We start from the raw sequence: 23,251 nt of genomic DNA, 5'->3' as shown, positions 1-23,251 counted from the left end.
TGAGGGTAATCGTGGCTCAGCATTCTGCTGCGCTGGAGTGACAGAGACAAACGATGGGACCAAGGGGAAGCAAGGCAGCGGCGGTTCATCCAGGGTCATGTACACTTACAGGGCTCCCGTTTCACCACCAGGTGTGACGTTGATCCGCCAGTACAAGCCTCTTCACATTTGCTCATAATGCAAAGTGTGAGTGTGTAGCCAGATGTTTCATGGATGGATCCATGATACCAACTGTAGCCTCATCCATACATCTAGGTTTGGGAAACCCCCCCTTGTGATAAGGTTTGTTTTTTAAATGGGCTACTTCATTGAATTCTGAGCCCTTTAATGTTTTCATGCTTACGCTGACCAACCTAAACAAAACTTTAGGCACGATGAAGACAATTTAGTGGCAGTTAGCGGTGAGTTTGCAGATTGCAACCAAATTAATACACCTTTGCTTTGTTTCAACCAATATTGTTGCCTGAGGCCTTATCCTCATCCAGTGTTCAGGTCAAATCATAGGGGCTACAACTTTTCTTAACTCAGAAATAAGTACTCTGTTTTGCATCCAATTAACTCAAGACCCTATGTTTTCCTCATTTCATTAATCAATATTGTCACACCTGTCGTATCCCGGGTCTAAAATGACCGCCATAGGACATAAAGGGTAAGACTATATTTTGTTCATCCAACAGATGGAAAAACATAACCAACAAATCCACAACCACAGAACTGCTGTAAACACTAATACAGTGTTTACAACATACTCAGTACATACTCTCTAAGTACTGGTCCATGGTCATAGCGTGGTTCCGCCTATCCTGGTCTTCATCTCGTTTCCTTGCAAAAAACTTGATTGATTATCTCCTAAAACTTATTTTTTCATGCTATGAAACACAACCTATGACAAAAAACTATATTATTAAAGGTCAGTTATTTTCTTTGTTGTATTTGTGTATTTTAGATCACTTTACCCCAGTGATCCGAAAAGTTCTCTGTACTGTATATTTCAAAGTTTTTATCAAATATAGTGCACCAAACTTTTCGCATCGTGTACTATTCCTGCTCGCTTCAACCATTACTCTTTTTTTTTTCTTGCTCCGTTTCATGTGTGATGCCCCCCTCACGCTGTCTTGAACCCACTGGGCCCAGTCCTTTGAGTCATGCTCAAGCAATTGCGCTTCCTTCCATCACTACTGTGCTTTGCTGAGCTACAGGCACATAGCATATTTCTGCTATTCCTGTTGTATTGTGAATAAGGGCTTTAGCGTCATCAAAGGACAGTCTTGTGGCTCTTTCACCGTCTCTCGCCAACCTATCCTTCCGTGGTTGTCCTTGGCAACAGGACAGCCAAGCGGCTGATGGCGTGAACAGACCAAAAAAAAATCTATTTTTGTTTGTATTTAAAGGCCACTGTGCATTAACTCGATGACACTTAATGGAGCAAGGGAGGGGTGTGTGTGCGTGTGTGTGTGTGTGCGCGCGTGCGTGTGTGTGTGTGTGTGTGTGTGTGAAATGTGATTGGTGTGGGCCGGCCAGAGTGACAGCGCGCTAAGTGTTGATACGAGTGTGTCATCCGATGTCCCAAACTGGGACTTCTTGATCTTTTTTCTGCAATGCAAATCTTGAATTTCTTTTCACCACATTACCCGCCCACCGTTTCTTCACTGAGGATGATATGAAACGCTTATAGACCCAACCCCGGCCTCAGCTAGACAACCACCCCCATAGCAACTCTCCAAGGCCCCCGCTGTGTGCTAGTACCTGGATTAAGCATTCACTCTCAACTCTTCGGCTCGCCTTTTGCTTTCTCCGTTTCACTCCGTCTCGGTCAGGTCAGTATCCTGGAGCAAAGTGCACGTGGCGGTCATCCTGCCCAATCGGGGTGATTTGAAAGTGTAACTCATGCGCTCTCTCAATCCCTTTCTCCCACTCACTCTGATGCGTGGCTCAGTCAATAGAGCCTTTGTGGACAAGGGTTGATGGTGAATTAATTAGGCTGATAGCAATGAGTGCCTTAGACTCTGGGCCGTCGCCAAGCTTCTGCTATTCGACAGACCCCCCCCTCCCCCCCCTTTTGAAACACTGATCACAGTTGCACTTCCTATTTGCTTTCTTAGGGGCAGCAATGTCCAAGTGGAGTTAAATCAATGTGTGCTTTTGTTTGGAAAAGCCGACCAGCAATAAGCCACTCGGACGTGGCCGAGGACTCTGTGCAAAGTTGTCACTCCATGCTAACCGACACTACGTACACACACACACACGATGCTCTCCTGTCGGGGAGACCTTCCAAAGCCTCCAGCAGAGCCCAGAGTAGACTCAGTAGACCACTGCATGCTCAATGATGGTCGTGCATACAAAGAGTAAAAAATGGGGAGAGTAGGTGAGACTAAAAACGAATGTCCTTCGCAGTGTGACCCTCGCGCGCGGAGCAGACGCAGGGACACGTAGCTCGTACAAGGGACGGCCAGTCGGCGCCTTGGCCCAGTGTTTGCCGCCGCCCTAGACGACCCGCCGTGTGTTTTGTCCCTGTCTTTGTCTCCAGGAGGCAACAGGCGAGGGTGCATATCGTCACCATGCATGCGGCTTGCCCCGAGTGTGCTCGTGTGAGCTTGTATGTGTGTGTGTCTCTGTGTGTGTGCTGCCTGCTTTAGTCACCCACTCCTCCCTGCCAAACGGACCCCCGACCCCACCCCTCGGATGGGTGATTTATCACGGGTGCCATTGACGGTGGCGGCAGTGGGCGCCGTTTCCCCCAGCTCCACACATCTATTTTTACCGTCTTATTGCTCCCCAAGCCACTAGAGACGACGTGATTAGATGATCGAGAGATTGATGAAAAGGGAGGAAAATAGGTGGTGGAGAGGCAGGGGGGAGGGGCAAAGGGCTGTCTCCCCCCCCCCCCCCCCCCCCCACCCAACCCACTCCCCATGTTGTGAGTGACATCACAAAAATGAGGCAACCTCGCGCAGTATTTGCTATGAGAAGACAAAGATGCAAAGCATCGTGACGTGGATACTTGACATGGCCACTGAGTTGCTTGTTCATCGTAATCCTTCTGTGCAGGGGTTTTTGGTCGAGTTAAAGAGCTGTGTTTTAATTGCTTACCGACGCCTCACATTCTGAATCTCAATCCCAGTGCGAAAAAAGCAAACCATTTGTCATTTTGCTATAAGGATGTTTACGCAAAGCTTTCTCAGCCTTCTACAAGTGAGGTTGATACACTGAAACACTATGAATATAGATCACATTGCCTCATCGTTTTGTTTCGTCATTCGCATTCTCTTTCCTTAACGTAAACCATGATCATGGGAGATTTATCCAATGTATCTCACACTCCTCCTCATCCTCCTCTTCGCCTCTATGGTGCAGGTACAACCCGTCCCCCGCGTGACGAAGAGGTCCCTGGTGTTCACTACAACTTCCTGTCCGTCGAGGACTTTTTGGAGTTGGAGAAGGCTGGGACCCTCTTAGAGATTGGATCGTATGAAGGTAGGTCTCCACATTCTCAAACTCGAGTTTCGTTCATTGTTTCAAGTAAACGTCTGAGTTCCCAAACAATGTGCATCAAAGTACATTGACAACGGTACCAGTTGGACATGTAGCAATTTACTAGGAATTATTTTACCTTCTAGGGAAATGTGAGCGAGGTGCAGTGACTCAATAAAAAGACACTGGACGCACACAATATTAACCCCCCTGACTTCTGTCTGCCCCCTTTTAAAATAAATGAATACGATAAAGTAATAAATAAATAAATGTCATCTTCTGAAAACGTTAACGTGAAGGTTTCTAATTCATTCCTCTCTATGGTCAGTAGAAGAAAAAATCGGTTTAGTCTAGGCAGTAACAGTGAGTTTCAACGTAGTGGAATGTTTGATGTTACTCCTTTCTGCTACATGTTTCTGCTATGAAATAGTCAGTGTCTGTACTTTAACTGAGGCCTTCAATATTATACTTGAAATAGTGATGATAACCCATTTTCACATTTCAAAAGACCTTTAGAACGATTGACCGTTTCGGATAAACACTATTTAAGCTTATCTTAAACCCAAAAAAATCAAGCGATACCTAGGACAACCATTGGGCCTATTGAAGCAGATGTACATCGTGGATTGGGAACCATGGAGGGCATCATGTTGAACTAGCGGATGACAGCAGTGTAGCTCAGTGGGAGATCTCAGTTGGTGCTTATGGGCGGGGCGGGGGGGGATCTGAAGTGAGGAAGCAGGGTGCCCTACATGGCAACACCCTTCTCATGCGGGATACCTCCCATCCCCCAAAGGTGATCTCCGATACATTTGTTTGCTTGATAAAAAAAAATAGGATCAAAAAGGATGCTGTGCATGTTCTTATAATGAATGTTATTGACATAATTTGAGCTAGGGATGAGTTTTTCCACATGCTTCGAAGCATAATGACCTGTACTGTAGCTGCCAATGTGATGAACAGAATCACAAACACTTCTGGTGTGGGGTCTTAAGTGTTGTGATATGTTTTATTGTTTACATTCGTTTAAATTAACCACCCCACCTATGGATGCATCCAAACACTTTCTTCCCAGCACCACTAATGTTGTCTGACTCCGTAGTAAAGGCTAATTGAATGTGGGCTAGCAACATGTAAACAAAAAAAAGTCCTAATTTGAAACGTAGTCGTTTGTCTCTTGTTTATTCTAATTACAATTCTGGAAAATATTATTGTGCTATTATTACTAATGTTATTACTGTGGATTCTGACATATTGTTTCCTTACCAAAACCAGAAAAATATACACCATATTTATTCCTGTTGCTTTTACAAAATAGCACATTGTTCTGCTGGCTTCACCAACCTAGAGGAGATGATTCTACTGCTCAAATACTTCTAAACGAAAAAGCTATGTCCTGGGGATTCTAGTGTTGACAAAGCTACAGCAAACACAGTGGACAAGAACAGCGTGTAATGAGCAGCCAGTCACGACTAGGGTCACGGCTGGAATTCAAATTTATACCCTTCTCATTTAACAAGACAAAGATTGGTTTAGTCATGCCACTCCTACACGCACGCACGCACGCACGCACGCACGCACGCACGCACGCACGCACGCACGCACGCACGCACGGGCGCACGCCCTGACCCAGACGCTGCCAATGCATTCACCCTGTTGTTGTCCTGCCATGCCCCCCTAACATGTCCTCCTTTTCTGCTGCACCCCCCCCCCCCCCCTCCCCTTCCGCCCTTTCTTAATTTCCCCCCGTTGCCTAGGTAACTATTATGGGACGCCCAAGCCGCCAGCGCAGCCCCCCGCTGGGATAGTGATTAGTAGCGGCGGTGATGCCCCTCTGGCAGACGGGCTCAGCGGCAGCCTGCCCGGCTCACAGCACTCTACTCCACGACGCGCAGACACCTACGATGAGATGCACCATGCTGGGATAGGGCCTGGAGGGCGGCAGCACCAGCATCCACTGGAGGACGACGAGGACCTCCCGGAGATGAACAGCAGCTTCACAGGTACGCCTCTGGGAGGAGCTAAAGGGGATGGGGGGGCGGGGCTCAGGAGGGCGGGGAGGCGGGGCTACTAGGGCCGACGGTAGTAGTGACGAGAGAGGGGCTGTAAAGGCACCGGTAGGAACTGGGTGGGAGAAGGAACGAGAGCAGGGCTTTTATTCGGAAAAGCGAGGATCGTAAAGGGTGATCGTCCAGCGCTAAGTGTTATCGTACGACGGTCGTTCCGTTCTGTTTGGATGCCTTGTCGAGCGCATCGGGTTGGGTGGGGGTGGGGGGTGTGTGTTGTGTTTGTTGTGTGTGTGGTAGGCCACTTCCTTTTTAGTTTTACCAAATAAACACAGAAAAGTAATGAGCTGTGTGGTCCAGGTGATGGGAAGGAGCCGGGGTTGCTGCGCTGGATCACTTGTGAAGAAGGAAAAGATGGAAAGAGCGAAAGGAGTTGGAAAGGAAGGACGGAATGAGGGAGTGGCTAGGGAAGAGTGTGTGTGTGTGTTTTGGGCGAGGGGTGTGGGGGGGGGGGGGGGGGGGTGTTGGGCCTGGGGGGTTTAAGATGGAAGTGGGTTGCAGGAAAGGATTGTGGGACAGAGATTGAGACACAGAAGCAGATCAGGGGGACGAATGCGTTTTTAGAAGGCTATTCCAAGAAGGGAGGAATACAAAATAACACACGGGATCCAGGGAGGGGGGAGAGAGAGCGGGCGCACACACAGGAGCATGCTGTGGTGACGGGCTGCAGGATACAAGTGGTTCTTTGTGTGGTGAGTAAGTGGTCTCCGCTTTTGTCCACATCCGCCAGTGTCTGGGTGTCTGGGAGGGAGAAAAATAGTGCCATCTGGCTGCAAGCGGGACGGCACTGGATGACATGGCAGCCTCCATGTTTGAAATATTCCCCGCCGTCGTGTAAATATACAGTTGTGGTTGCTGTGCGAACTGTGTATTTATTGCTAGTTGGAGTCGGGAGAATTTCTGAGATTTTTATAGGAATGGAGGATACCACGTGGCTTGTATTTGTGGCTAGTGATGGTGACTACACCCTTTTTATTAGGCTACGCAGGCTTGTTTATGGTGTATCAATAATATGTGTCGGATTTGTACTGTAATAATAATGTGGCTTTTAAATCAGCCTGCTGTATTGCAACATCCTTCTAAAATGTTATTCATTTTTGTGACACGTAGCTCCGAAGGCTATAGATAGTCAAACAAGCCTCGGTCTTCATTTGTGTTTAAAGGTGTGACCAACAGTTGTGTACTCTCCACATGGGAGTGTTTGTGTTGCAGCGTGCCAAGGTGTCAGCAAGGTGTCAGTCAGCATGTGAATGAGGTAACAGGAAGTGCAGTGCTTAAAGGCGGGGGGGGATAGGGTTAGTGGTTAGGGGGGGGTACGTGCGAATTGTCCCTCCAGAATAAGCATCTGCTCTGCAGGAGGAGGAAGTTTGGGATGGTTCAGGGATAAAAGAGTGCAAGCAGTGAGTATAATAATGTTTTTGGAAGATGGGCAATACCCACTATGAATCCCAAACTGTAAGGTATTGGCTGACTAAAAACCAATTCCACCCTTTACACTTGGTGCCCTTGGATTTCTAATCAGACACTTAATAAAACTTTTTCATAATGGCTTTCAATGAGGGTCTTGTTTAAGCCGCAAATCAGACCTGTATTCAATCATACATTCTGTACCTGTGGCATCTGAAAAACTAATTTCAGGCCACTGTCAATATCCTTAAAATATATCCCTATGACTACGTTGAGGCAGGCCTATTGCAGAGCAAGGGTGTAACCATGATAGCCATGATATGATGTTATAGGAAATGTGCAAGTAATTTCAAATCGACATATCTTGGCCAGCTACCTGGCGCCCTGCGCATGCCTTCAGTAGCGTTCCATAATACAGTGTAGTGAATGTTTCTAGATCTTAAACTGTGATAGTAGCACTTGCAGAAAGGTATCTGCTGTTATCTCTGTCAGACAGAACTTATTTCTGTGGAAAACCGTCATCAATGGACTACAGGGTGGCTTTTTAGAATGCCAATCACCTGCCAACGTCCTGGAGATTCAACACTTAGCCTGCTAGCCGGGATTTGTTGATTCATATTTGTATTTGCAATTGGTTCTGTTTGTGATGTCTGATCAAGGTTAGTGAAGCAGGGCCATTTCTGTCAATGTCAAACGAGGCAGTTAGCCAAATAAGGCTCTTATTGCTAGTGATACTAAGTGGATGGATGGATAAATGGTTACAAGGAGGAAGTAATGAATGTATAAATGAAGGAATGAACAGCTTCGGTCGCGTTTCGCACCAAGCATGTGTTATTTTGTGTTGATTTTGCACACCACATTTCTTTGCCGTGGTCAGCACTTTCTTTTTCTGGGCTACTCGTGTATTTTAGCAGCCGCTGCTGGACCAGGACCATTTATTTCGGCTGTTCTGTGTACAACTTCATAAAGTCATAGTCACGCACCCTGGTGCAATACTCTACTCCAAAAGTGTGAATTTAGACCGCTAGACTCTAATAAATCTGTGTCGGGCATTGATGCTGCAGTATTCATGCGGGGAGGGGGGGGGGGGATAAACTGTAATTAATACGGCAATGTCTTTACTCTGCCACGTCTCCCCCTGTCCCTCTTTCTTCTTTTGTTTCTTTCTTTTGTGGTAATGTGTTCTGTTGCTCTTCTGCAATAGTCTGATAGCTGTGTATCATCCTCCTGTTTGATAATGGCTATGGCAGCACTGGCATCTCAAAGAACTGTCCACCAACCCCTCATTCCCGACGAGGATTGAAGCAGTTCCAAGAAACTACAATTAACGCTCGCAAAACGTGTGTCCCCCGCCTGTACCTCGTCTCTCCCCTCCCTCCAGGCGACTCCAGCGAAGCGGACGACTTTCACCAAGCGGTGCGCCCCTTTGACTCCCGCCAGAGCGCCCCGTCCTACGCCGGGACCACCCCCTCCCCGTTGGCCACCACGGACAGGACACAGCAAACGCACCCCCACCCCCCCCCGGAGGACGACCCGCTGGGACCCCTGCCGGAGAACTGGGAGATGGCGTACACGGAGAACGGGGAGGGCTACTTCATAGAGTAGGTCGTCTGGAGGAGAGGGGCGAAGGGGGCGTCTGCACTGGCGTCCTTGGATCGTCTTGTCTGTCTACTAGCGTGTGTTGGTCTCCAGCGCTAACAGAAGGGCTCTTATGAACAGAACCACAACAGCTTTGAGATGGAAAGATAGCAAAAACAGTTTGCTAAGGGTTCTGCAAATATGATAATTTGGATATTGAAGCTTTGTGGAAACTAAGTAAATGTTAGCATTGAATTATCAACCATATGAAGCTCACAGATACAGAAAATGGTAGACGAGGTTATGAGCATTGGTTGTCTGCAGTGTCAAATAAACTGTGCAGTCCAACCAAAGGGTTCTGCGTGGCGGTGAAACAGTCTTGGAGCTGCCAGTCTGCGTTATGCAGTCTGCATATATTTCAATATCAGTATGATCAAACATCGGTTCAGTGAATTCTTGCGTGGGTTATACAGGAGCTAGTTGACCTGCTTTATTGATAGAGTTGCATCATGTCCCAGAATAGGACCATCCTGATCATCCACAGAACAGGTTGTAAGACTTCATGTAGACTCATGCATTGCAATTCCCAACATCATCTTATTTGCCGCCATGCTCTTTGGAATTTTATTATAGAGGAAATATTTGAATTTGTATAGTTGTTTCCCCCTTGCAAATGATATGATGACCTCCAAGTGTTCCTTGTGTCCATGTTCAGCCACAATACCAAGACCACATCCTGGATAGACCCTCGGTGCCTGGACAAACCTCAGAAACCCCTAGAAGAATGTGAAGATGATGGTACGTGTGTGTGTGTGTGTGTGTGTGTGTGTGTGTGTGTGTGTGTGTGTGTGTGTGTGTGTGTGTGTGTGTGTGTGTGTGTGTGTGTGTGTGTGTGTGTGTGTGTGTGTGTGTGTGTGTTCAAATAGTGTTGAAAGAACCTAAACAATTTTGTCTTTGTTAAATCAAAGCTCAATTCTGAAAAAGAATTTGGTTCAACATTAATGCCCCAGGGAATCCTTTTGTTCTCGTATATATATATATATATATATATATATATATTGTTTTATGATTGTCACCCGCCCCTAGTGTTGACATTTCCTCTGTAGCCTGTAGGTGTCAGCATTGTGTAGTGTGGCCCTGCAGTCTAAATGGAATAAGTTTACAGCTGTTCTGATCTTAGCAAAAACATGCCCCTCACCCCTTAGGTGTGAGTTGATACCAGTAGAACCCCCTATTTATGAATACAACTATTCCTTCAGATGCGTTAACACACTGCACATTACTGTGCACACATACAATGCAATGCGCAGCGGTGGTTGTGTGCTTCGATATCTGTGCAAGCAAACAAATGTACATTTATTTTCCTGGAAAATAATAGTTTTTGTTAGTGAGGTGCAACTTTAACCCTTTTAAAAGTAAAGTTTGATTATTTTCTGCATGAGTGCAATGAGAAGATAACTGATTTTCCCCATCCAAAGGTAATTACAATACAGAATTGTTTCAAACCTTTCAGTTTTGATGAGCTATTGCCACCTGGTGGTTGTAAATAGTTACTACATTGTACTAATGAATACCCCATATTAAGGTTCTCTCTCTTCATCTCTCCTACCATTCTGCTGCCCTGTCTCTCTTGCCAAGCAGAAGGGGTACACACAGAGGAGCTGGACAATGATCTAGGTAGGCTGTCAACTCATTCACCATCACCACTAGTTGAATGTTCACAAAGGCCCACAGCATGAATGCATTACCAGCACACTGAACACCTCATCTACATCATGTCATCTTCCGAGCTACCGAATAGGCTGTAATGTGGCCCGTTTTCAGATTGATTAGTGAATTGAATTGATTTAATTAATTACTTGTGTGCTGTCAACACCTAAACAGAGGTTACCTTGTTTTAGTGCTGTTGGATGCAGATTATGTAGCTATAAGATATGAATAAGCACGTGCAGATTATGAACACACCCACGCGTGTGTGCACACACACACACACACACACACACACACACACACACACACACACACACACACACACACACACACACACACTCTTACACAAACGACAGGCCCTCAACATCCTTATTGACAAGAGATGGCATTCATTCCAAGCTGTTTGGTTTATTGATGAGGGTCTCCATGGCTTGTTTGAGAGAGACAGAGGGCCGATACCCCTGGCTCCATCCATGCATTGTAAGCAGACCTTCTGCAGCAGCCATGGGCCACTAATGCTGGTCTAAACAGCTCTCGGGGAGCGTGGCCTGCACTTTCACCCACCCATAATAAGTGCTGCCGTAATACATTTCAGTTGCAGCCTGATTAATAGTTGTGCAAGATTTCAATGACAACCCTTTCAATGGGCACTCTGTGAGACTTGTTCTATGGGTATTACATTAGCTGTGTCGAAGGTTCAAATCCTCTATTGAAACTCTCATTGCAGGGTAGGAAATGTACTTTTTTAGCAATACTTTTTAGGGTGAATTTGGATCCTTCAGAGGAGAATCTTATTGAATGTTGGTAACTTTGCTACAGGGTTAGATGATAGACAGATTTCCAATAAAAAAAAGAACCTGTAGCTGTTCTGGAAAATGCACAGTTGTATACAGAAGTTTTTTCGAAGTAATTTCAAGGCAAATTTTATTTTATTTATATGATGGCCCAAGTCCTTCAAATGTCTGACCCTGCATCATGGTCAAATTAGGCCTGGACATCATGATGATGATTCAAAGCACTTGGTTTTAACTCCTTCTACCTTGCAAAAAGCGAGGGGCACTAAATTGGATTGCGGGGTATTCCTTCTAGCACATGTGGCCACTTAATCAGCTACGCCCAGACTTGGAAGTTTTGAAAATAACTGAAATCCATATGTTGCAAAAAAACTGAAAAAAAGCTCCATAACCACCGGCCATATCAAAGTACACAACAATGCTTGATCATACAAGGCCATACATCCATGGGCCATCAGTCTTGTTGGCTATTGCCAGAGCAACGCTTCCCCGTCTGTATCATGAGGCGGGCAGCCAGATGGAACTCCACCGCCTCAAGTGGATAAACGTGTCCAATAACTATCGATCACAATATCCCATACAGACCAGGGGGGGATGCGAAAAAGAAATGCAATTACTACCCTTCTCGTTGGGAGTTACAAACGCAGGAGACTGCATATGATGCCCCGAGCTCTCGGGGAGAAATCAAATACTGAGCATCAGAATGAGATGCTTACAGGTAGATATGTGTATAGCTGCAGGTGTGGCGGTGTGGGGGGGAGGGGGACTTGATATTTGAGATGGAACGATAAGACGGAGGGCGTTTTTGAATGTCTCCTAGATTGCGTGCACTCTAATCCTCTCTGGATTCACGCACAGGAGTGTTTATTGCAGAGGTGGCTGCAGCGTCCCGCGGATAAGTAACGGCAGGAATGCAATGTGTCGTCACACGCATACACACACGGACACACTGACACACACCCCTATGCAGACACAGAGGTGCGCAGGTGGTCCCAGTTGGGGCGGAACTACTGCACTGTGAAATCAAGTGGGTGATTAGAATTTTAGCACAAGGCGAGGGGGGGGGACCATGTCGCTCTGCCTTATGTTCCCCTCCAGTGCACTTGAATCACCCGGCCACCGTACCACTCTGCGGGTGTGTCGTACAGCCCCCCCCCCCGCACACACGGGCACCATGCAGTCGAACAGTCACGTTTCATGGCATTTCATGATTTTAACCGGTGTGGAAAAATCTGCTCCAGTTTTATTTGTGACCTAAAACTCAATTTGTGTGACGACTTTGCTGGTAAGCAGATTTTCCCGTTTGCTCAAAAACGCATTCTGTTTTCTGAGCCTTTTGGGGATATCTACTGTTGTGTGTCTATTGCGGTGTTGTGAATGAAGAGAGGCAACGGCGGTTTGACTTGTGTAGCACACAAGTCTGCCATTGACTCCACTCAAACCGGAGGCGTTCTGCACTAGACAGCTAGAGGAGCGTTCTCCAGAGGTTGATGGATGTAATTACCCGGCAGGGCCACCACGTACACTCAGCCGTAATTGGCTGAGAGGGTAATGATATGCAAAATTGATACCTCGCCGGAGAGAATGATTGGACAATTTGCCTATAAAACATTTGACATTGCTGTTGTGTTGGACGCCACCCAATAATCGTTCCATTGCTGCAATCAGTCTACGGACAATTTCTAGGGAGGCGTTTGGCATCTTTGAATTTGCAATGTAATATATATATATACCACTCGGGTCAAACAATAGGCACTTCTTGTCCTAAATCATCCGTTAATGGCTTGTTCACAGTGTGAATGACGGTAATGTTCTTGTCTCTTGGAGATGCTTGTGTAGTTGGGAGAAATATTGGTGCACGATGCAAGGCCAAATACGACCTGGCCCACATCTTAACCTCAACCTTGCAATGATTGACGGTGAGAAATCCATGAGGTCACAACCAAGCGACCACAGCTGGGATCCATGCTCCAGCACACGTCCACTCTAGTCGACCCCTTAAGGACAACGAGTTAACACGTCATTGATTTAACGGGCAAAACATGAGGGATCTTGTCTTTGATAAGTGGTTCTATGATTGGCGGGAAGAAAGAGGAAGATAAGCAAAATGGAACCGTCTCCCAAAGTGAATTACGAGGCACCTGGCAAGTGTGTTTCTATCTGCATGCTTGTTTGTTTGTCAGTATGTATGTGTTTATCAGTGTGTGAGTGATTATAGGTGTTTGATGTTGGTTTGTGTTTGTCTTTCAGTGTGTGTGTGTGTGTGTGTGTGTGTGTGTGTGTGTGTGTGTGTGTGTGTTTGTCTCCTCCTATCTGTGTGTCCCTGCCACCCCTCTATACACTTATCTGATGCGTGAAAATTGCAGCAATGGAAGGGGAGGGAGGGAGGGTGGGAGTGCAGGCAGGCAGGCAGGCTGGGCGAGGGGAGGGGAGGGTGGCAGACAGCCTGTGAAGCATCCTCCCTCTGGCCTTGGAGACTGACTGACAAACAGGCAGGAAAGACGCATGGCAGAGTTCTCTGCTGGCCTCAATTCCTTCTTTACAGTCAACAATATATCGTCAAGCAACTGCATTTTGGATCTGCCTATACTCACTGTATGTCTCTGTCTTTCTCTGTCTGTCTCTCTCTGTCTCGGTCTGTCGCTCTCTCTGTCTGTCTCTGTTTGTCTCTGTCTGTGTGTCTGTTTTCCTTTCCTGCAGAACTGCCGACCGGGTGGGAGAAGATAGACGATCCAGTGTATGGGGTCTACTACGTGGAGTAAGTCACACAGCGCTGTGCAGGCGTCGGAGGTGGTGGTGGTGGGGGTGGGGGTGGTGTTGCAGAAAGATTTCGGGCTGTACTGTAAAATACAGAGAGCTCACACAACAGATGTACTGTTGCAGTATTAAACATCAGCCACATACATAACTATTTCAGGCCTTTTCAAGAAATGTAGGCCATTTTTGTGCTCATGTCATTTGGAGTGTGTGTGTGTGTGTGTGTGTGTGTGTGTGTGTGTGTGTGTGTGTGTGTGTGTGTGTGTGTGTGTGTGTGTGTGTGTGTGTGTGTGTGTGTGTGTGTGTGTGTGTGTGTGTGCAAAATGTAAATATGTTTCATGTGGTGTTGATGCTCATACCTCGGGGGACTGGATGCTCTGCTGCTGATGTTTTATTTTGATGTCCTTTTATCAGACTGCATTATTAGCCCGTTGGAATGCTTTTAAGTCGTGTCTATTTTGTTCTGATAAATGTGTTTTTATTATATCTCCCTGCCTATATGCCATTGAATAGTGGGGATTAAGTGTCTTAATCCGTGTTTGCCGACCGTATTGATCAATTCCTATCTCTATATCGTTCCTTTGAGTCTCCTTCACCGTCCTAGCTCTCTCTTGCTCTCCCGACCGCTCACTCTCTCTCGCTCTCTCTTTTTCTGACCTAATTTTCTCCTCCTTCTCATTCATTCCTCATCCACAACCTTGTCTGTTCTTGCTTGATCATCCAATCTATTCGTTGCTATGGTTTCCATACATCTATGTTTTTCGGCCTTCCATCCGACCAATGATTGTCTAATTTCCTTTCATCCTGTATTGTGAAAAACATTACTTTGTCCGCCTTTTGGCTTTGTTTTTCCATTCCTCGGATTTCAATTTCCCATCACCCAACACAACCCAATCCCCCACCCCCACACACACCGCACCCGACGTAATTCAATTCCACGGCCTCACGTGTGTCTGTATACGTTCGTATTCCTCATTCAAATTTTCCAATCTTCTTTCTCCTCTGCGCTCCGGCCCTCCAATCTACCATCCCCCATCGTCAATACCCCCGTGTTGTCTTTGCTTTATTATTTATATATTCGATCCTTGTTGTCTTGCCCTTTTTGTTGTGTCCCTCCATACGTTTCCCCACCACCACCACTCCCTTCCTGTCCGACCCATCCAACCAACCAACCACTGGCCTTCCTCCAACCTCACCTCCGACCTCCACTCTCCACCCTCCAGCCACATCAACAGGAAGACCCAGTACGAGAACCCGGTGCTGGAGGCCAAGCGGCGCCGGCAGCTGGAGCAGCAGCAGCCGCTCAGCCAGCAGCCACCCGAAGGTGAGCGCTACATCCGAGGTTCGTTCACCAGCCCCCGCCGGGGGCGTCACTTTCTTTCTTTCTATCCATGTGGCGCGACTGGGGTGTGTTTGTGATGAATCCCTGTGTGCGCGTGCGTGCGTGCGTGCGTGCGTGCGTGTGTGTGTGGCTTTTGTGTACCCGACTTTGGCTAATTCTTGCTGTCGCCTGCTACTGACTTATGATTTGCTAAGTGACCTTCCATAAAGGCATACCTATGATTTATAGCTGTGTACCCGCAGCCGTTTTAATGGGTATATTCTCTTTTGTAGCCCAGTTGTGTATGTGACAAAACTGTTGATAAATGCTCTCTCTCACAGTGGCGTGAAAGGTAAGTTTGATGTCAAGCTGCTGGATATCCTTGTTCAGTTCCTCCCCTAATGGGTTATTTGAGCAGGACCATATGGAGCTGCGCTAACACATTTAACACCCCACTTTAGCCGCTAACACCGGTGCGATACAATAAAACAACAAAACACGTGTTACATTACGTCTCCGGTTGCGTTAATTCCCCGGGTCTGCACGGCACAAACTCCCTGCTGCTCCGGAAGATCTTGTCCAGATATTATTTTCCTGTAACGGCCCAAAGCAACCCAAAAGCGCTCCAAGCGTAGCAGTAGCACCCCCTCCCCTCCCACATCCATCTTCAGGACGTCCTGCGGGGAGAGGGATACCGAAAGGAGATTGGACTCTCAGGAGGTGGGGAAGCCTCTCCACGGCTCTTCACGTTCTACTCCCTCAGCATAAAACGTTGTCTTACTCGATTACACCCTTAGTGCGTCCGGCCCTATGAATACTCAATCTCTCTCGACCAGAACCCAATACACGAACAGGGCTTTCCCTCCAACCCTGCCCTATTGATTCTATCTCAGCGCTCCGAATATTAATGACCGCCGTGCTTCGTATGAGCGCGAGGAGGAACATGGAAGGGTGATTTATGGCAGGCTGCGCCCGGTGTGCAGATGGAACGCCGTTCTTTTTTCCGTCATAGTCGTTCGTCAAGGGAGGGAAACCGGGAATATGAGGCTCTTTTCACCCGGTTGGTAAATGTAATTTAATAGCCGTCTATTGTCGCTCGGCAGGGAGTCGAGGCTTTATTATATACATCACTGGTTGTCCCTCAATCACGGCTAGTCACGGTTTTATAAGCATCCCCAGGGCTCCGTAGGGGAGCAGTGTGGCTGTATTGCAGCCGCACTGTGAGATTTGTAATTTTCACCCCAGAAATTCAACCTCAGCTTCCGAGCCAATCTCCTCCAGATCCCCAGGGGAGAGGGTGAGGGCAGCTGGAATGGAAGTTCTGCGTCACGGGCATTAGCTCTTGCTTCTGCCCGCCCCCCCACTCGCCGGCCATAAACTGTAAATTCATAGGAGGTGGGCACCCGCACACACACTTCATGACCCCCATTCGGAGTTCACACGCCCCTTGCTGTTGCAGAATGGATCGAGGACTCAAACATGGCAGGGGCCCCGCTGGCCAGCTACGCCGCAGCCACCCAGCAGGAGACCTACAGGGACCCGCAGAAAGGCCCGCCCGTGCCCAACGCCATGGGCCAGAAACGTGAGTACCACAGGCCGTAGTGCTACTGAGAAAAGACATGTATATGATATCAAGGGTAGCACTATTGAAGAACAACACGTATACGGTATCAAGGGTAGTACTATTAAAGAACAACACGTATACGGTATCAAGGGTAGTACTATTAAAGAACAACACGTATACGGTATCAAGGGTAGTACTATTAAAGAACAACACGTATACGGTATCAAGGGTAGTACTATTAAAGAACAACACGTATACGGTATCAAGGGTAGTACTATTAAAGAACAACAGGTATACAGTATCAAGGGTAGTACTATTGAAGAACAACACGTATACGGTATCAAGGGTAGTACTATTAAAGAACAACACGTATACGGTATCAAGGGTAGTACTATTAAAGAACAACACGTATACGGTATCAAGGGTAGTACTATTAAAGAACAACAGGTATACAGTATCAAGGGTAGTACTATTAAAGAACAACACGTATACGGTATCAAGGGTAGTACTATTAAAGAACAACAGGTATACAGTATCAAGGGTAGTACTATTAAAGAACAACAGGTATACAGTATCAAGGGTCGTGCTATTAAAGAGCAACACCTTTAAGGTTATAAGTGGTAGCACTACTCAAAAATACACATATAGGGTATCAAGCGATAGTACTACTAAAAAACTCCACTTATACGGTATCAATGGTAGTACTTCTTAAAAACAACACGTATATGGCATCAAGAAATAGTACTCCTAAATAACTACATGTATATGGTATCAAGTGGTAATACATCTGAAAAACAACGCGTATACGGTATCAAGGGTAGTAATACTAAAGAACCACATATATACGGTAACAAGTAGTACTACTACTAAATATCTACATGTATAAGGTTACAAGTGGTAGTACTCCAAAAATACTAAACATATAGGATATCAAGTGATAGTACTACTAAATAACTACATATATAGGTACTACTACTAAAGAACAAAATGTGTCGAGTAGCTGGCAGGACTGTCTCAGTTTAAAGTATGTCTTGCCTATAGCAGTTCCACATGGAGCTCTCTTTCCATCAATTACCAGAGATTACTTGTCGAAATTTCAGATTTTGTATTAACAAGTAAAGTAATGATATGCCATTCTTTTGGTATTGAACCTTCTTTCTTAATTAAGCACCCTCGGCAACGCGTGTTGTGGCTTTTTTGTAAGGTTAAAGAAATATGTCCTCCACGTACTATGTTAACTTTATTGCACTGCTCACATTTAGCATGTACCTCACCTTTTTTGATACACATATTTTGATATTGGATTGAACTTTAAGTCTGATCATCCAAACGCACACTGCACAACGCACGCCCCCATCTGGACTGAACCAAATGGTTAGGAAGAGATGAGCAGTGAAACATGTTGTCTTCCTCCTCCAGCTATCTTGGCCCTTTACGTTCCACCAGTGCACCGACCCCTTTTCTACTTATAATTAACACAGCCACAGGGTCAACTGCCTCACTGTTGTGATACTCTCTCTATCACTCTCTCCCTCTCGCCCATTGTTTTAGTTGTTCCACTTCTACTTTGACATTTCACATTTACTTTCTTGCTGCCTTTTGTTCATTTTTTTTTGTGCTGCTATCTTTTTGGTTTGGCTCAGTTGTTTGTTTGTTCTCAGCGTATGTGTGCTGGTGTCTGTCTTGCCCCACACATCCCTCAAGAGAAATGCTTTGCTCAAACTCTGCTATTCTCCAGCTTTTTATGTTTTTTGTTTTTTCTCCTTCTTCCTCTCCCTCTCCCTTGGATTTGAACACACAAGACATCATACAAAGAAGCTCCCCGAAATACTGAAAACCACACCCGACACTGTAGAAGGGTTTTGTTTTTTGAATTGGAGGACAAAATTCTATCCCTTCTTCAGCAATGTTTTCCCTATGCTCCAGTTGCTCTAGTTCAGTTTCATCCGTCCACTACATCTCTGCTCTGAACTCAAGTCAATATAATGTTTCCTCCCCCTTAAATCACTCCAATAAACTGAATGCTCAGTGCCCCATCCTTCTTTTCATTAAGAAATATCGCCCGCTTGCTTAAGCTCGGATTTTCTTGTGTTGCTACATCCTCTCCTTTTTGTAAGTCAATGGAGACCCCTCGTGGATTTGATTCATGGCATCTCGTATCACTCACCGCCTGCTTATAATTTACTACATCCTCCTCATTTCCTCTGCCGCCGCTTGCACTCAAAATGGAGGCAGGAAGCTGGGGACAGAAAGGCCAGGCACAGCGGAAAAAATAGAGACTTGTAACAAGTCCAAGTAATGAGTCTAAAGAGTTCAGTGGAGTGAAATGGAGACTTATTTCCTCCACCATCGGTCTCCCTGTCTGCCTGCTGGCTGTTTCCAGGGCTGGAATGTAAAGCTAGTCCCTTTCCCTCATGGCGTGTGAGAATGTGCCGTTGATAGCTGTGCAACTGTAGGATTGCAACGCATAAAGATCCAGTCTCATTACCCCATGTTGTAGTCGTACAGCTTCATTGAAAACGTCTAATACACATTGGAATTATACAACCTTGTATTAATAATTGAACTCTTGCACAATTTACCACAGAGCAATGCAGTCCCGAACGACGGACTGCTGGGGTAGATTGATGATTAGACTGATTTGGGGTAATGGTCCCCTCTGGGTATTTTACCTTCATTCAGTTCAGCCATTGAAGTGATGTGTGAATTAAAGGTATGGTAGGCAAAACAGCTGGCATAGTATTCTAGATTTTGTAAGTGCCCAACCGAAATGGCTTTCTAGCTTTAGGTCTGACCCGCCTTGTGGAAGACTCTGGTCAAGCACAGGGGTCAGAGTACGCGCAGGGAGCTGGGTAGGAAGGTAGACAGGCAGGCAGGCAGGCAGGCAGGCAGGCAGGCAGGCAGGCAGGCAGGCAGGCAGGCAGGCAGGCAGGTGGGCCGTCCAATCATTGCATTCGGGCCGAATTCAATTATTGGACAGGTTTATTACGGGCCAGCGACAGCAATAAATATAGATTTAATTTTAAATTTGATCTATACATTTGATTTATTGATTTCTGTCGGATGCAAAGAGAATTTACATTTAGAGAGATATCTGTAATTTGGCATTTGCGTGTTGAATTGATTCATTCCCAATTCATCATTGTGCGTCCCAGGGGCAATTCTAGGATCAGACCTCAACCCCTACTGAGAGTCGTATATGCATACAGTGCAAGTATGGCATAAGGGCAAGAAAGAAGCCATTGCTTAAAAAATACAATAAAACGAAATCACCAAGAATCTGTCTTGAAATGGAAGACATCCAGAAGAGTCTGTGCTACGACGTAGAGAAGACAAGTGAAGTCCTTTCAACCAGCTCTTCCACTTTGCTGCGAGTCATCCTGTTCCAATTATTTCTTTAACACTTTATTTGCAATCATTTCACTCATGAAAATTCTGAACTGCGCCATGAAATTCCCTACCTACTTTTCTTCTTCTTCTAAATATTATTTCACAAAATTATAATGTTGGGAATACTTATTATTTGTAAAATAAAAATACTGTAAAATTGCCAATGGTGAATCACGAAGGGGAGATTGCTTGGTAAGCATAAGCTTTCCGTTAGCCCCTTCAATTGACTTGCAGAGTTACTGTAGCCCGGCTCCTAATTTGAGGGAAAGAAGTATTTTAATTATTTTCCGAATAGTTTCTTATTAAAAAAGAGTCAGAAACTGTAGGAGGTTGGCTGCTGGCTTTTGAAAACTCCCCTTCTGGACAAACAATAATGAATTTGGAATAAATCAACTCGTCTGAATCTGGGTAGGACAGGCAAAAGTCAATTTCCAGATATCTCTACTATCCCTTTAACGTGTCAATTGACGTGCGCAATCACGTGTGAATTAACGAGCACATTAACGACCACATTAACCTGCCGATTAACCTGCAAATTAACGTCCACATTAACACGCCTATTAACTTTCACATTAACGTGTTTCAAAAATCCCCCGTTCTGGTGACGAGAATGATGACGCTGGCAATACTGACGGGTGTGTGTCTCGGTCGCGCCAGGGGGGAAGCCGTTCTTCACACGGAACCCGGCTGAGCTGAAGGGGACCTTCATCAACACCAAGCTGAAGAAGAGCCGCCGAGGGTTCGGCTTCACCGTCGTCGGGGGCGACGAGCCCGACGAGTTCCTGCAGATCAAGAGCCTGGTGCTGGACGGCCCCGCCGCGCTCGACGGCAAGATGGAGACAGGTGGGTGTCTCCAGGGGGGCCCCGGAGCCTCAGCGGGTACAGCGCGTACCATAAAGGCTCAGTCCTGAACGCAGCGACCCGGGTTTGAATCCTGCCCGTGGTCATTTGCTGCATGTCCTCCCCTCTGTCTCCCATACCTCCCTCTCTATCTCACTCTATAATATAAAAGCATACAATACTATAAAGCATACAATTTCAAACATAAATCTATAAGAAGGTGGGTGTCTCCAGCCAAATACCAAACCTTATCCACTCCATCGCAATGGTGCCCCTGCTGTTCTGTCTGCTGTAATGCCTCCTGCGTGATATTTAACCGGGCGGATGAAACGCACTGCTTAATGTCAACTCCTCCCCCCCCCCCTCCTCCCAGGCGACGTCATCGTGAGCGTGAACGACACGTGCGTGCTGGGCTACACCCACGCCCAGGTGGTGAAGATCTTCCAGTCCATCGGCATCGGCTCCATGGTGAACCTGGAGCTGTGCCGCGGCTACCCGCTGCCCTTCGACCCCGACGACCCCAACACCAGCATGGTGACCTCGGTGGCCATCACGGAGAACAAGGAGCCCATCATCGTCAACGGGCAGGAGTCGCACAACAACTATGACTCCCCGCCGTCCAGCCACGGCAGCCACGGCAGCAACCACCTGGCCAACAACGGCGGCGGCGGGATGGCGCTCAACGGCCTCCCGCGGCCTCACAGCCCCTCTTCGGCCTCGGAGGCGGCGGGCAGCGAGGGCCAGACGCTGGCCTCGTCCATCGCCACGCAGCCGGAGCTCATCACGGTGCACATGGAGAAGGGCGACAAGGGCTTTGGCTTCACCATCGCCGACAGCCCCGGGGGCGGCGGGCAGCGGGTCAAGCAGATCGTGGACTACCCGCGCTGCCGGGGCCTCAAGGAGGGCGACATCATCGTGGAGGTGAACAAGAAGAACGTACAGACCATGTCGCACAACCAGGTGGTCGACCTGCTCAGCAAGTGTCCCAAGGGCACCGAGGTCACCATGCTGGTGCAGAGAGGTGGGTGATTTGAGCTCGTCATGGCGCTGTGTGTTTTGTGTGTGTTTTGTGATTTATCGTATGTGTTGCATGAGTCGCACCCTGTTTTGTTATTTTGTATATTTTTGGCCGTGTGGGATTTCATTGTCACACAAAGGCTTGTATTCTGTTTGGCTTTTTCTTTTTGATGCATTCGGTATACAGTATATGTCGTGTTGCGATGCAGTGGCCACCTCCGGCATGAGGTTGTTGGATCACGCGGCAGTGAGAGACTGCAGCCTGCTGTGGCGGTTCCGTCTCCCAGCATATTGACTACCTTATTTAGTTATCCACGCCAGTAGTTGACGGCATCCTGAAAAGCAGGTGGCAGGAGAGGAAGACTGGAGGAATAATGAGAGATTAGAAAGGAGCGACACGAAGAAACTGACGAAGTGAGACTTTGTCAGTGAGTTGTTGAGTTTGAACATACGGAACAACGAACTGATCGAGGAGATGAAGTGATGCCAGGACTGAACCGCCAGTCAGAGCATCGACAGAGGGAGTTGAAACAGAGATTGCAGGCTTATTTAACTTTCTATCTATCCATCTGTCTATTTATCCATATATTCATATTCTTTGTGTGTGTGTGTGTGTGTGTGTGTGTGTGTGTGTGTGTGTGTGTGTGTGTGTGTGTGTGTGTGTGTGTGTGTGTGTGTGTGTGTGTGTGTTTGTGTGCGCGTGCGCGTGTGTCTCTCTCTCTCTCCATTCCCTCCACCCCTGTGGCTTGTTGTGTGGGCTGGTTGTGAATCTTTCTTGTCAGGTTTAGTCAGGCTTAAATGTGCCCTCAGTCAAAGGGCCAGAGCAAGACCGCTTAAAAATAATTTGCATCATCATGTGTACGATTAGCTTTATCTGTGGCCGTGAGTGTTTTGCGACGTCGGCACACATGTGTGTGTGCGCGCTTGTGTGTACATGTGGTAAAGTGTGTCGTCCCTAAATGGCAATTATTCCGTGCGCCGGCCGGCCGTCAGCCGCATACACAGTGCAATCTTGCTCTGGTCGACACCTCAGATTGACAATCGTCCCGGCACAAAACCCTTGAATTGGACTCTCAGACGCACACACTCACAGGTTACAGATGAAACGATTGCCCTTTTTCTTTTCTTGACCAAGCCTTTTAAGGTAGCTCTCTCTCTAGCATGGCACTGTCTGCGTTTGAGCTGTGCGTCATGCTTACCAGAAAGGTCAGAGGGCAGGACGAGCTACCCATTAAAGTCAGTGGGCGGGCGTTGTCACAGCTCCTTGGCTAAACCTTTTGTCATGCAGGAGGTGATATCAGGAAGGCTTACGAGGGGGGACCTCGAGTCTTGGATG

At 46.9% G+C, this 23,251-nt stretch overlaps 1 protein-coding gene across 14 annotated transcripts in view; it reads left to right on the top strand.

The window, feature by feature from the left end:
• Positions 1-23,251, top strand: part of magi1b (membrane associated guanylate kinase, WW and PDZ domain containing 1b) — a 107,074-nt gene that overhangs the window by 51,742 nt on the left and 32,081 nt on the right. For 12 of the 14 annotated variants that reach the window (XM_030374125.1, XM_030374119.1, XM_030374121.1 and 9 more), the window contains 10 exons: positions 3,355-3,474; positions 5,229-5,474; positions 8,326-8,545; positions 9,238-9,320; positions 10,164-10,199; positions 13,727-13,784; positions 15,007-15,125; positions 16,564-16,686; positions 20,716-20,901; positions 21,272-21,919. In XM_030374125.1, the coding sequence (XP_030229985.1) occupies positions 3,355-3,474; positions 5,229-5,474; positions 8,326-8,545; positions 9,238-9,320; positions 10,164-10,199; positions 13,727-13,784; positions 15,007-15,125; positions 16,564-16,686; positions 20,716-20,901; positions 21,272-21,919 (1,839 nt within the window). The remainder of the gene's footprint in view (positions 1-3,354; positions 3,475-5,228; positions 5,475-8,325; positions 8,546-9,237; positions 9,321-10,163; positions 10,200-13,726; positions 13,785-15,006; positions 15,126-16,563; positions 16,687-20,715; positions 20,902-21,271; positions 21,920-23,251) is intronic. The other 2 variants (XM_030374122.1, XM_030374132.1) reach the window with 1 other exon arrangement.

This window comes from Gadus morhua, chromosome 13 (genome assembly GCF_902167405.1).
Source record: "Gadus morhua chromosome 13, gadMor3.0, whole genome shotgun sequence".
Taxonomy (NCBI): Eukaryota; Metazoa; Chordata; class Actinopteri; order Gadiformes; family Gadidae; genus Gadus; species Gadus morhua.
Note: the sequence above shows the minus strand (reverse complement) of the source record. Positions and strands in the feature narration are given on the sequence as shown.